Genomic DNA, 14742 nt, shown 5'->3' on the forward strand with positions numbered 1-14742 from the left:
TTTTTAATTTATTGTCAAAGAAAAATACCAGTCTACCTCTTTTGTTGTTAGTAATGCCACTTATATAACTAAAATCAAAGTAAAAACAACAGTTTTCCCATTGTAGTATTCCCTAGTGCCCTTTGAGGCTGTGAATTGTATTTTTGTAACAGGCCTGCATTGAAAACTGAGAAGCATTCACAGGTCCTTTCTTCCTCACCTCACTCTATCCTACCCCATTTTAGTCCCACCATGAAAAAAAGAGAAAGAAAAGGAAGTATCCCTGTAGTAGTGATTTCATTTGCACAAGGAATATGATGATGGGCCATTGGATATCAGTACCAATGTCTACTAATTTCCTTTCTTCACTTTTTGTGTGTGAAGCCTATGAGACACAGGAAGAAGGCAGCAGACAAGAATCTTCCCTGCCGTCCTTTAGTATGTGCGGTACTAGGTGAGTGAGTATCATCAACATTGTTCTGTGACAGCAATAGGCTTTCATGATTAAGATGAAGAGTAGAACCTGGTTGATGTGCTTCTTCCTCAAAGAAATTGTTGGTTATGTTTTTTCCCTGGCCTACGAAACCATGTTTATTGTTGTGTTTGGTAAAGCAACCCCAGTTATAGAGTGCTCAAAGGGTCCTGTCATTCAAAGAAAAATGTCATCCCAGGGAGACAAATGGCTGTGTCTAAACTTGATATGTGATTTACATTTGTAAGATATCTTGCTCTTGATCAAGATTTCAGGCTGGGCGCAGTGGCTCATACCTGTAATTCTAGCACTTTGGGAGGCTGAGGTGGACGGATCATTTGAAGTCAGGAGTTTGAGACCAGCCTAGCCAACATGGTGAAAAACTGTCTGTACTGAAAATACAAATTTTAGCCAGTTGTGGTGGTGGGTGCCTGCAATCCCAGCTACTTGGGAGGCTGAGGCAAGAGAATTGCTTGAAACCGGGAGGCAGAAGTTTCAGTGAGCCAAGGTCACGCCATCGCACTTCAGCCTGGGTGACGGAGCATGACTGCGTTTCAAAAAGAAAAAAATAGATTTAAAATTCTTCTCATCCTTTCTTGGTTCAAATTGATGTGCCAGCTGGCCAGGAGGCTTTAAGTTCATGGTTCACATTTACAAAACTTCCTTTGAGTAAATTAAACTGAGGTGAGGCTGACCGAATTGACAGGTAGGGGCCCTGTATCTTAGGTAATTCTGTCTACCCAGAATTCTACATTTTCCTCAGGGAATTAGCTGAACTCTTAATCCCATTCACTTGGATATTCAGCCCCAGTTTCTAAATCTACTTAATTTTAGAAACAGTAATTAAGACTATATAGTAAGCGTCTATTGATCCAGAGCCCCACAGCCCATTTCAGTCAATATCTGTCTAACCGAACATGATAATAAGATGAAATTGACTGACATAGCTTTAGAGGTGAGTCTCTGGTTACACAAATGTGATCCATAATTTCTTCTCTGCTTGCCTCATTGTCTAGTCTCAGAATATGATTTCCCTTTGGTGGTTTACATTAATGTCTTGGGATGAAATATCTATACAATGAAATGTTCCTTTTATCTGAATTTATTGGCAGGTCAGGGTATCCTTCTAGAGGTCAGCAAGTGAAATAATTTCTTATTACTTTAGAGTTGTAAGTGGTGAACAGTGTTACACAAAGTATGTTATATAAAATAAGTGTACGTGAATAAAGATGTAGGTAGTGGATGCCATTCAGTATGAGTGCAAGGTGTACTCAGAAGCTTTTTTCCAACTCAAAGTCAAGGAATGAATTCTACTGTAATTGATCCAATTTTTCTCTTTTCTCCTTTCAGACCTGATGGTAGAGTTTATTGTAACACACATGATGAAGGAGTTTCCTATGGATCTCTATATGTAAGTGCCATGGTTCATTTAATGTGTACAAATCCATTTTAAAGAATTGAATGTTAGAAAATTCATGTCTATATATACTTCAAGAAAAATACATTTGCATGTGGAGAAGTGTTATGAAACATTTTCTGGCCTGGATCTTCTCAGAAGAGGGAACAAGCACAAACCACAATTTGGATTCTGCACGTATCTTCATGATCACTTCTATGATCACTTCATGGTCACTTGCATGAAGAAGGAGCCGATATATGAATATAGTGATTGTAGGAGGCTGTTGTAATGAAAGATGGGCAATACCAGCAGACCACTTAGTTGTTTCTGGGCTTTAGCATTAAAGTACTAGTACTGAGTAGTTAGAAGGTAGGACAAATTTAGGGAAATAGAGCTTCTGGTTTGTTCTTAGCCTACATTGTCCTGACAGCCTAGCCAGACCCCTGTTAGCTGGGCAGATTATGTCTCTAGTGACCTGGCTGGGAGATTCCTGTCTCCTGAGGAAAGCTGATTCACCATCACAGTTCTTTTTTTTTTACTTTTTTTTTGTGAGACAGAGTCTTACTCTGTCATCTGTGGTGGAATGAGTGCAGTGGCACGATCTGCGCTTGCTGTAACCTCTGCCTCCTGGGTTCAAGCAATTCTCCTGTCTCAGCCTCCCAAGCAGCTGGGGTTACAGGTGCCTGACACCACATGTGGCTAATTTTTGTATTTTTAGTAGAGATGGGTTTTCACCGTATTGGCCAGGCTGGTTTCAAATTCCTGACCTCAGGTGATCTGCCCCCCTCAGCCTCCCAAAGTGCTGGGATTATAGGCATAAGCCACTGCACCCAGCGACTATCACAGTTCTTTACAATGAGTACAACCAGAGGCAACTCACAATCATCACATTTTCTTTTTATTTTGTGACAGGGTCTCACTGTGTTGTCCAGGCTGTCCTTCAACTCCTAGGCTCAAGCAGTCCTCCCACCTCAGCCTTCCAGAGTAGCTGGGACTATAGGTGTGTGCCATTACACCTGGCCATCATATATATATATTTTTTTTCTTTGAGATGGTCTCACTCTGTCACCAGGCGCCAGGCTTTAGTGCAGTGGCGTGATCTTGGCTCACTGCAACCTCCACCCCTGAGGTTCAAGCAATTCTCCTGCCTCAGCCTCCCAAGTAGCTGGGACTACAAGCGCATGCCACCACGCCTGGCTAATTTTTGTATTTTTAGTAGAGACGAGGTTTCACCATGTTGGCCAGGATGGTCTCGATCTCTTGACCTCGTGATCTGCCCTCCTTGGCCTCCCAAAATGCTGGGATTACAGGCGTGAGCCACCATGCCTGGCAGCCATGATATTTTAATAAAGTTTAAACCTTAAGATTTTCTTTCTCCATTGCCACTTCTGCATTCTTGGCGGCCATGATATTTTAATAAAGTTTAAACCTTAAGATTTTCTTTCTCCATTGCCACTTCTGCATTCTTCTTCTAACACCCAAGAACAGCTGTGCCACTTAATGTAATCTCAAATATGTATGTTATCTTTAGTCCTTAAAATATACCTGAATTGAGTGTGACATCAGACTTGCTACCCCCATTTTTTTGGGCAAGAGAGCAATTTGGTAAACAGCAAACTGAGTATACTTAATTCCAGTGCCAGGCCTGGGATCTAGAGAAGTATAAAGATTTCAATCTAAATAGAGCAGACCTCTAGCTTTTTGTTTTGTTTTGTTTTTTGAGATGGAGTCTTGCTCTGTCATTCAGGCTGGAGTGCAATGGCACAATGTGGGCTCACTGCAACCTCTGCCTCCTGGATTCAAGTGATTCTCCTGCCTCAGCTTTCCGAGTAGTTGGGACTATAGTTGTGTACCACCAGCCTCAGCTGATTTTGTATTTTTAGTAGAGATGGGGTTTCACCATGTTGGCCAGGCTGGTCTAGAACTCCTGACCTTAGGTGATCTGCTTGCCTCAGCCTCCCAAAGTGCTGGGATTACAGGAGTGAGCCACCGCACCCAACCTTTCAGCTTTTTAGATTGCTTGTAAACTGTATCATCTTGATTTCCTAGGTTTGAAATAATGATATAAATTTTACTTTTAGGTAAGTAGGTTACAGTTTGCATTTTTCTGTACCTTTTGGGTGTTTAGAAGTAAGTCTTATCCTTTATTTCAATTCAAAGACCATGAACATCTACTTTTTATAATGCTTAGTACATGAGTGTTCAACTTATTTTAGATGGGATCCCTGAACTTCATTATCTTAGGCTTCAGATTTGTTTTTGCAATAGACTTTATTTCTGGCTTATTTTATATCCTAGTTTTAGGATGTCCTATTTACTTTGTAACACATATTACTGTAGTTTTAGTTTTTTCATTTTACAAGAAAGGAAACCGAGGCTCAGGAGATTAAATACTTTTCTCAGGGTTATTCTGTTAATAAGCATCATTTCCTGGATTTGAACCCAAATTTTCCTACTAAAATTTTGAGCTATTTCCTTCCCAGAGGTATTAGTTATCTATTGCTGTGTAACAAACTACTCTGGATGTAGTGGTTTAAAACAAATGTTTATCATCTCACAGTTTCTGTGGTTCAGGAATCCAGGAGAAACTTAGCTGGATAGTTTTAGCATAGGGCCTCTCAAAAGGATGCTTTTTATGGAATAAAGGTAATATGCACACTTGGGAATCACCTTAATGTGGCACGGCTGTTCTTGAGTGTTAAAGAGAAGAATGTAGAAGCGGGAGAGACGAAAAAAACCCTTAAGGCTTAAAATTTATTAAAATAAGGTGATGGCCAGGTGAATTGGGGCTGCAGGCATCTGAGGTTCTACTGGGGCTCAAGAATCTGCTTTCAAGCCTGCCTAATGGTTGTTGGTAAGCCTCTGTTCTTCACCACGTGGGTCTCTTTGTAGGGTTGGTAGGCATGGCTGCTGTCTTTCCCCAAAACAATTAATCTAAGAAAGAGAAGGAGAGCAAGAGCCCAAGATGGAAGCTGCAGTGTCATTTATAACCTAATCTCAAGTAGCATATCATTTCTAATGGTCACACAGACCAATCCTGATACAGTGTGGAAAGGGAGTATATGAGTGTGTGAATACCAGTTTGGGGTCCATCTTGTAGGCTGGTATCACAGTTTACAGCTAGTAAGTTACATAACTAAGGTTAAAATTCATGTCTCTCTGACTGCAGAGGCTGTTCTCTTAATCATGTCTGTGATAAGTGAAAGAGGAAAAATTTGTATAGAGTGACTATGCTGACTGGAGCATTAGAGAAGATATCAGGGAAGGTTGCATTTGACCTGAGTCATGAAGAAACGCTAGGCATTTTCTGTGTGGAGGAGTCAGGGAAAGACTAGCAGGTAGGGGACCAGCATGTTTAGTGGCTTGAGGCTTGAAAGTGTGTTAAGTTTGGAGAATAGAGTGTAATTCCAGGTGGCTAGAGTGTAGAGTACATGGAGGGAGGATAAGAGAGTAGAAAAAAAGCTTACTTGAGATTAAGTAGATGATGAGGAACAGTTGGAGGTGAGGCTGATCTGTTAAGATTGTATGTTCAGTGCTGTAAAATTACAGATATATTATGTGTTCACCCAAACCCCCATGTTTCTAGCCAATGAACCTGGTCTACCCAAATGTTAACTCATTGCCCTGGTTCATCACTTCACCCTCAAAAGAGTTTTTGTCTAGCCTTGCTTTATTAGGTGCTTTTTCCACCTGCTCCTTAATTTATTGCCCTGGGGTTAGGAAAGATGGAGAAGATAATGAGGCATCAAGTTGACAGAGGCTGGGCAAAAGGTCCCATCTTCAGACTGAATTTACTTTCTTCATTACTACCCATGAGCATGTTTTCAGATCTTCCTTCCCTCACTTCTAGCTCGTTTCCAGTTTTTAGAATTTGGAGCATCAAGTTGTTATCAGGTGAACTTCCTGCTTCCAGCTGGGCAGCAGGCCAGGTTGCTACTCTCACTTCTCATTATGTACTCCTTTTCTGTAGTATACAGCAGAATGAGAAATTGAAAGCAAAATGAATTTCTGCCATTTCAGATAAGTTTATAATCTTCCTAGTGAAATATGAAGAAACACGGAGTTTGGAAAGACTTAATATTCAAAACCAGAATCTGGGTCAGAAATGAAACAATTCCACGTGTGTGTGTGAATGCTGTAGGTAATGATGGGGGAAGGCATATACTAAAAAAGAAAAAAAAAAAAGGAAGGAAGAAAGGTCTTGCCTGGAGCAGTAAGAGGTAGGAAAGCTGAACCAATTACTTTCGCCTCCTGTTCTACTCCTTGATTCTTGCTGCCACTCTCACTGCCACCACAGGATTGGGGAGTGAGGGGATATAGTCCCTGGGAAGAGTAAACTTTCCTTTAAGCTACGCTTACATGGAAAACTTGGAGTCTTCTTAAATCCGATGTTTCCAAACCTGTGGGTAGGCATCAGAAGAAAGGTACAGACTTCAGTGGGTCCTACAAGAAGATTTCAGGAGAAAGTGGAACCCATTTTGTATTGAAATAGGAAATTGATACATGCATGAAAGAATCCTCCCCACCCAAGAAGCACTAAATTTAGAGTCATTCTGCCAGTACATACATATGTGTGTGTGTATTTTTTTTTTTTTTTTTTTTAGACAGAGTCTCGAGCTGTTGCCCAGGCTGGAGTGCAGTGGTGTGATCTCAGCCCACTGCAACCTCCGCCTCCCGGGTTCAAGCAATTCTCATGCCACAGCCTCCTGAGTAGCTAGGATTACAGGTGCCCATCACCATGCCTGGCTAATTTTTTGTGTTTTTACTAGAGACGGGGTTTCATCATGTTGGCCAGGCTGGTGAACTCCTGACCTCAAGTGATCCATCCGCCTTGGCCTCCCAAAGTGCTGAGATTACAGGCGTGAGCTACCACACCTGGCCTATGTGTGTAATTTTTTTAGAGGCAGGGTCTTGATTTGTCATCCAGGCTGGAATGCAGCGGCACAATTATGGCTCTCTGTAACATGGAACTGCTGGGCTTAGGCAATCCTCCCACCTGAGTAACTAGGACTACAGGTTTGTACCACCATCCCTGGCTATTTTTTTTATTTTTTGTAGAGATGGGAGTCTTGCTATGTTGCCCAGGCTGGTCTTGAACTCCTGGCCTCAAGCGATCCTCCTGCCTTAGCCTCCCAAAATGTTGGGATTTACAGGCATGAGCCACTATGCCTGGACTCATGTATATATATATATATATATATATATATATATTTTATTTATTTATTTATTTTTTTTATTATTTTATTTTTTTATTTTTTCTTCTTTTTTTAGAGGTGGGGTTTCACCATGTTGGCCAGGATGGTCTCAATCTCTTGACCTAATGATTCATGATTCACCTGCCTTGGCCTCCCAAAGTGCTGGGATTACAGGCATGAGCCACCGCACCTGGCCTTCCAGTATTTTTTTTTTTTGAGACAGAGTTTCACTCTTGTTGCCCAGGCTGGAGTGCGATGGCGTATTCTCGGCTCACTGCAACCTCCGCCTCCTGGGTTCAGGCAATTCTCCTGTCTCAGCCTTCCAAGTAGCTAGGATTACAGGCCTGTGCCACCACGTCTGGCTAATTTTTTGTATTTTTGGTAGAGACGGGGTTTCCACCATGTTGACCATGATGGTCTCTATCTCTTGACCTTGTGATCCACCTGCCTCGGCCTCCCAAAGTGCTGGGATTATAGGCATGAGCCACCATGCCCGGCCAGTATATATATTTTTTTAAGGCCATGGCAGTGGTTAAAATTTTCATTCTGCTTGATAAATAGTATAAGTAAGTTATCGAGACCACAAGGCTAATGATGTCACCTGTTGATGACTGTGGAGATAGGAACAGAGCCTAGGAACAGTGATGGAGTGGATGTGGGTAGCTTTTGTGTGACCCGGAGAGTGGTGGCAGCAGGGGTTGGGAATGTAGGTAGCATCTCATTGCTGCCCTGGAGTGGTTCAGTGTTGGTGGGATGGCATTAACAAAGGGGGCCAAGTGCATGCCATCCAGATCCAGGCCATATGAGAGGTTCTGGCATTCAGGAATATACTGTGTGTGCATGGATAGCTGTGTATGGACAGCATCTAGTCACATTTGCTGGCTGCAACAAAGGCTTTAGCACCAGGGACCTCATGACTCTCAATTTCATGGGAAAGTTGACAGAAGAATTTGTAGATTGCTAAGGCAAATCATGGCTCAAAAAAAGGGCATCATTTAGTGACAACCATATCAAACAGGATCACATCACAATTTCTAAAAATCGGCAAATGATTTGGAAACAATTAGGATGATTTATATTGCAACTTATATCACTTGGTAAGCAATTTTGGTACAGGTTTTTGAGTGTGAAAAACATAGTGTTTTTTCTGTCTTCTCACTCAACAACAACAGTCAACACAGAAGACTTCTATGACCAAATGTAGGGAAGGTTTACTCCCCATACACCAAGCAAGCAATCAGTTCTTTACCAGATACCAGCTGTGTGTACTGTGTTTCAATTTTGACACTATCTACTTGGTAGTAGTTTCAGATCCCATGGGTTTAGGGCTCAATCCCTAGGACTATCCTTGGCTTTCAATGCCATTCAGAAGCCCTGTACAAAATTTTGCCTGTACAAAATAACCTTGGACCGGCTATAAACTGGGGTTCCTCCAACTTCTATCTTGGGTTTGATTAATTTGCTAGAGTGGCTAGAGTGGCTCATAGAACTTAGGGAAACTCATTTACCAGTTTTTACAAAGGATACTTCAAAGAAACAAACAGTCAGATAAAGAGATGCATAGGGTGAGGTCTGAAAGGGTCTGGAGCCCAGGAGCTTCTGACCCTGTAGAGTTGGGGTGTGTCAACCTCCCGGCAAGTAGATGAATTCTTGTTCACCTTCCCGTAGGCTTCCATGTGTTTAGCTATCCAGAAGCTCTCCAAACCCTGTCCTTTTTGGTTTCTTACGGAGATTTCATTATGTAGGCATGCTTGATTAAACTATTGTCTGGCTGTGGTTCATGCCTGTAATCCCAGCACTTTGGGAGGATGAAGTAGGTGGATCACTTGAGCCCAGCCTGAGCAATTTGGTGAGACCTTGTCTCTACAAAAATTAGTCAGGTGTGGTACTGTGTATCTGTAGTCCTAGCTACTTGGGAGGATGAGGGTGGGAGGATGGTTTGAGCTGTGGAGGTCAAGGCTGTGGTGAGCTGTGATTGTACCACTGCATTCCAGCCTAGGTGACAGAGCGAGAGCTTGTCTCAAAAAATAAATAAAAGTAAAAACCATTGGCCATTGGTAATCAACTTAACCTTCAGCCTCTCTTCTCTCCCTGGAAGTCAGGGCTAGGGCTGAAGGCCCAAATCCCTAATCATGTCTTGGTCTCTCTGGTGAGCAGCCCCCATTCTGAAGCTACCTAGGGGTGGCCAGCCGTCAGTTACGTCAGCATACAAAAAGACATCACTTTGGAGATTCTGAGGATTTTAGGAGTTGTATGTCAGGAAACAGGGTTTTATCTAAGGATTTTAGGAGTCGTATGTCAGGAAACAATTACATATTTTACGACAGTAGTCTCCAGCCTTTTTGGCACCAGGAACCAGTTTCATGGAAGACAATTCTTTTTCATGGACGTGGGGGCAGTGATGGTTTCAGGATGATTCAAGTGCATAACATTTATTGTGTATTTTATTTCTGTTATTATTACATTGTAATATATAATGAAATAATTCTGCAATTCACCATAATGTAGAATCACTGGAGCCCTGAGCTTGTTTTCCTGCAACTGGATGGTCCTGTCTGGGGTTGATGGGAGACAATGACAGATCATCAGGCATTAGATTCTCATAAGGAGCCACAACCTAGATCCCTTGCATGCGTGATTCAAAATAGTGTTTGTGCTCCTATAAGAATCGAATGCTGCCACTAATCTGACAGGAGGCGGAATTCAGGTGGTAATGTGAACCATGGGGCAGCCGTAAATACAGATGAAGCTTCCCTTGCTCACCTGCCACTCACCCCCTGCTGTGCAGCCTGGTTTCTAACCAGTACTGGACCGTGGCCTGGGGGTTGGGGACCTGTTTTTACAATATCACAAAGTTAGTTTATTAGTGAATAAAAGGGAATTACTTAAAATTTTTTCATGTATGTATTTATAGATTGTTTTTCTGTATGGTTTGTAAAATATATGCACATATATGTATGTGTGTGTATATATATATATATATATTTTTTTTTAATTAATTAATTAATTAATTAATTTATTTTTTTGAGACAGTGTCTTATTCTGCCACCCAGGCTGGAGTGCAGTGGGGCAATCTCAGCTCACTGTAACTTCTGCCTCCCGGGTTCAAGTGATTCTCGTGCCTCAGCCTCCCAAGTAGCTGGGATTACAGGGGTGCACCACCACTCCCAGGTAATTTTTGTATTTTTTTTTTTTAGTAGAGATGGGGTTTCGCCATGTTGGCCAGGCAGGTCTCAAACTCTTGACCTTAGGTGATCCACCCACCTTGGCCTCCCAAAGTGCTGGGATTACAGGTGTGAGCCTCTGTGCCTGGCCTGTAAAATATTTTTAATATTACTGCTGAAGGTACCCAAGTCTTTTAAGAGAGGTTTGTTTAAATAGTTTTTATGAAATTCTGTCTGAGAGGCTCCTGCAAGACCACTTAGAGCTACCAGGAATGAGAAGAACAGAGAGAGATGTGAATAATGGAGCAAGTTGTATTGGCTAATAAGGTAGCAGTGGGGGCTTATTGTTCAGAGTGCTCTGAAAATGTCTAGAGAAGAGTAATTTTAGGACTTCAGCTTATAAATTTAGTTAAATTCATTTGTGTCCTTGATATGTTGTTAGGCATTTTGTTTATTTTATTTATTTAAAGACAGGCTCTCGCTATGTTGGCCAGGCTGGTCTTGAACTCTTGGCTTCAAACAGTCCTAAAAGCCTCAGCCTCTCGAAGTGCTAGGATTACAGGCGTGAGCCACCAAGCCTGACCAGTTGTTAGGTGTTTTAATTCCTCTACCTGGTGTCTCTGGCTCTCATTCCGCAGAGAGAGATTAGTAGTGGTTTTTCTGCCTTTTTTTTTTCTCTTCTGCTAAGAGGCCCAAGAAATTAGCTACCCCTATTTTTTTTTTCTTTTTTTGTAGTTATTTCTTCTCAAAAACAAAACAAAACAATGAAATACATGTGCAGAATGTGCAGGTTTGTTACGTAGGTATACATGTGCCATGGTAGTTTGCTGCACCTATTGACCCATCCTCTAAGTTCCCTTCCCTCACCCCCGCAACCCTGCAACAGACCCTGGTGTGTGTTGGTCCCCTCTCTGTGTCCATGTGTTCTCAATGTTCAGCTCCCACTTATGAGTGAGAATATGCGGTGTTTGGTTTTCTGTTCTTGTGTTAGTTTGCTGAGGATGATGGCTTCTAGCTTCATCCATGTCACTGCAAAGGACATGATCTCATTCCTTTTCCTGGCTGCATAGTAGTCCATGGTGTAGATGTACCACATTTTCTTTATCCTGTCTATCATTGATGGGCATTTGGGTTGGTTCCATTTCTTTACTATTGTAAATAGTGCTGCAATAAACATACATGTGCACGTGTCTTTATAGTAGTAGCTACCCGTATTTTAGCTTGATTCCATGAACTGTCAGATTGATACCCCACAGATTAATGTGGTGTCTGCTAAAGTCAGTAGGGTCTTAGGACATTCTTTGTCTCAGGTTATAGTCATAGAACTTGAAAGAGTCTCAGGCTGGACACAGTGGCGTATGCCTGTAATCCCAGTACTTTGGGAGGCTGAGGCGGGCGGATCACCTGAGGTCAGGAGTTTGAGACCAGTCTGGCCAACACGGTAAAACTCCATCCCTAGTAAAAATACAAAAATTAGCTGGGCATGAAGACATCTGTAATCCCAGCCACTTGGGAGGCTGAGGCATGAGAATCACTTGAACCTGGGAGACAGAGGTTGCAGTGAGCTGAGATCAGGCCACTGCAACTCCAGCCTGGACAACAGAGTGAGACTCTGTCTCAAAAACAAAAAACAAAAAACCTCCCAAAACTAAAGGAAGAGCCAGTTTCATTTACCTGAAAGTAGCAATTTACTTAGGTTCAGTTTCCTAGGAACTTTATAACTTAGTTATAATAAGACTTAAGCACTAGCATTTAGTTGGTATACAGTCAAGATTTGTTGAATGAATGAAAAAGGTAGGTCTGGCAGTTTCTTCTGAACCATTTGGTTTGTGTGATGAGCCTGAAGTTCCAGAGGGGTACAGTCCAAGCCCTGGGCCTGTGACTGACCAAACCCTCCCTTAACTAAAAAGTCCTAATTCAAGTACTTTTAGAGCAGCAAGGATACTACAAAGTGAGACTTAGAACCTGGATTTAGGGCTGGGTGTGGTGACTCACACCTGTAATCCCAGCACTTTGGGAGGCCAAGGTGGGTGGATCATGAGGTCAAGAGATTGAGACCATCCTGGCCAACATGGTGAAACCCTGTCTCTACTAAAAATACAAAAATTAGCTGGGCATGGTGGCACACGCCTGTAGTCCCAGCTACTTCGGAGGCTGAGGCAGGAGAATTGCTTGAACCTGGGAGTGGAGGTTGCAGTGAGCCGAGATCTCACCACTGCACTCCAGCCTAGTGTCTGGCGACAAAACAAGACTCTGTCTCAAAAAAAAAAAAAAAAAAAAAAAAAGGACCTGGATTTCCAGTTAAGACATTACATTTTAGGCCATTGAGAAACCTTCATACTCTAGGGATTCTAAGGGCTGAGATCGTAGTTAATTGAATGTCGAATTGTTGAATTTGTGAATTTAAGTTGAAAATAGGAAATAAAAAAACTAATCCTCTCAAATGAAGAGTATCAATTTATCTACCTAACATGGGCTGACTGTTAAAGTGGACATTTAATGGCTTAATCAAGAATCCAAGCATACCTAGTTACAGAATATATGAAATGAACATTGCCATGAGAGCTGTAACTATGTCTTGACAAATATTTGGAAAATGTAGGCCATAGAGTTTATTTTTTAGCAGATTTAAAGTATATAATTTAGTGTTTTTAAAATATATTCACAGGATTGCGCAACTATTACCACGCACTAATTTTAGACCATTTTCAGTTGACCCCTGCATAAATAAATCCTGTACCCATTAGTAGTTACTTCCTCTGTCCTCTCCCTTCCTCTTCTGAATTTCTTCCTCTGTCCTCTCCCTCAGGCCTAAACAACCACTAATCTACTTTTTGTCTCTTAAGTATTGGCCTATTCTGGACATTTTATATAAATGAAATAACAGAATATGTGATTTTTACTTCTAACTTTAATTTAGCATAATATTTTCCATGTTCATCCATGTTGTAGCTTATATCAGTACACAAAAAGCCATTCCTTTTTATGGCTAATATTTCATTGTATAGAGTACCACATCATTGTATTTATTCATTCATTCATTGATAAGACATTTGGGTTGTTTAGACTTTTTGGCTATTATGAATGCTACCATGACTGTTTGTATACCAGTTTTTGTGTGGACGTATATTTTTGTTTTATTTTTATTTTTTTAGAGACAGAGTCTTGCTCAGTTACCTGGGCTTGGGTGCAGTGGTGCAGTCATAGCTCACTGTAGCTTCAAACTCTGGAATTCAGGCTATCCTCATGTTTCAGCCTTCTGAGTAGCTGGGACTATAGGTGCATGCCACTGCACCCAGCTGTTTTTTTAATTTTTAAATTTTTGTAGACATGGGGTTCCACTTTGTTGCCCAAACTGGTCTGTAACTTCTGGCTTCAAATGATCCTCCTGCTTTTGGCCTCCCAAAGTGTTGGAATTACAGACGTGAGCCACTGGACCCAGCCTGTTTGTGTTTTTCTTCTGTATATACTGAGTATTGGAATTGCTGGGTTATGTGGTAGCTCTGTATCTAACATTTTGAGAAACTCCAAACTTTTCCAAAATGGTTGTACTATTTTTATTTCCACCAGTATTCTTTGAGGGTTCTAGTTTCTCTACTATTAACCTCCCTCCATGAAGTGAGAGTTAGAGATACTAGCTAGAGGATTTGAAGTGTATGTATAATTCACCATATGAATTTTGGGGGGACAGATGTCAATCTGGAACATGTGTGTAATGATTTACTTGCTGTTCTCCTGGTATCAGATGTTCTTTCCACAGTTGTTTCCAGTTTTCCTTTATTGTGAATGCTATTTCTTTGTAAGCATGAAATGTATGTTAATTTGATATGCAAAAGTAGAATCTTGTTTTAATATGCCTTTTAAAAATGAAGTTGAACATTATAGAAAAATGTTGGTTTTCCCCGCTTCCCTTTTTTGGGAGTTGGAGGAATTTGTTGACTATTTCCTTTGCCTATCTTTGTTATTAGAGGTTGTCTTAATCTGTTGGCTGTTGCTATAACTGAATACCTAAGACTGTAAAATTTATAGAGAAAAGAAATGTATTTAGCCTCACAGTTCTGAAGACTAGGATGTCCAAGTTCTAGGGGCCACGTCTGGGTAGAGACCTTCTTGCTGATGGGGACTCTCTGTAGAGTTCTGAGGTGGTGCAAGGTATTGCATGGTGAGGGGAGCCCAGGAGAGAAAGCCATACTGGCTTATGTAATGGACTTACCCTCAGGATAGCTAACCCACTCTCATGATAACTCGTTAATACATTAACCCATGAGTGGATTAATCTTTTCCTGAGGGCAGAGCCCTCATGACCCAGTCACCTCTTAAAGGCCTAGCCTTTTAATAACATTACATTTGGGATTATGTTTCATCATGAGTTTCAGAGAGGACAAACATTTAAACTATAGCAGAGGACATGTTTTTATCATCAATATGTGTAAACTTCTATACAGTAACTTTATTATGTCGTATGTTTCAAATGTAATTTCCAATGTTGTTTGCCATTTAATTTAATCATTGACTTTTTTTTTTTTTTGAGAA

At 41.2% G+C, this 14742-nt stretch overlaps 1 protein-coding gene across 1 annotated transcript in view; it reads left to right on the forward strand.

The window, feature by feature from the left end:
- The window catches only part of ARMH3 (armadillo like helical domain containing 3), a 195356-nt gene that overhangs the window by 49405 nt on the left and 131209 nt on the right, over nt 1–14742 (forward strand). The window contains exons 18-19 of the mRNA XM_037739562.1: nt 364–433; nt 1802–1862. Coding sequence (XP_037595490.1) covers nt 364–433; nt 1802–1862 — 131 coding nt within the window. The remainder of the gene's footprint in view (nt 1–363; nt 434–1801; nt 1863–14742) is intronic.

Source organism: Cebus imitator, unplaced genomic scaffold (genome assembly GCF_001604975.1).
Source record: "Cebus imitator isolate Cc_AM_T3 unplaced genomic scaffold, Cebus_imitator-1.0 Scaffold71, whole genome shotgun sequence".
NCBI classification, from domain to species: domain Eukaryota; kingdom Metazoa; phylum Chordata; class Mammalia; order Primates; family Cebidae; genus Cebus; species Cebus imitator.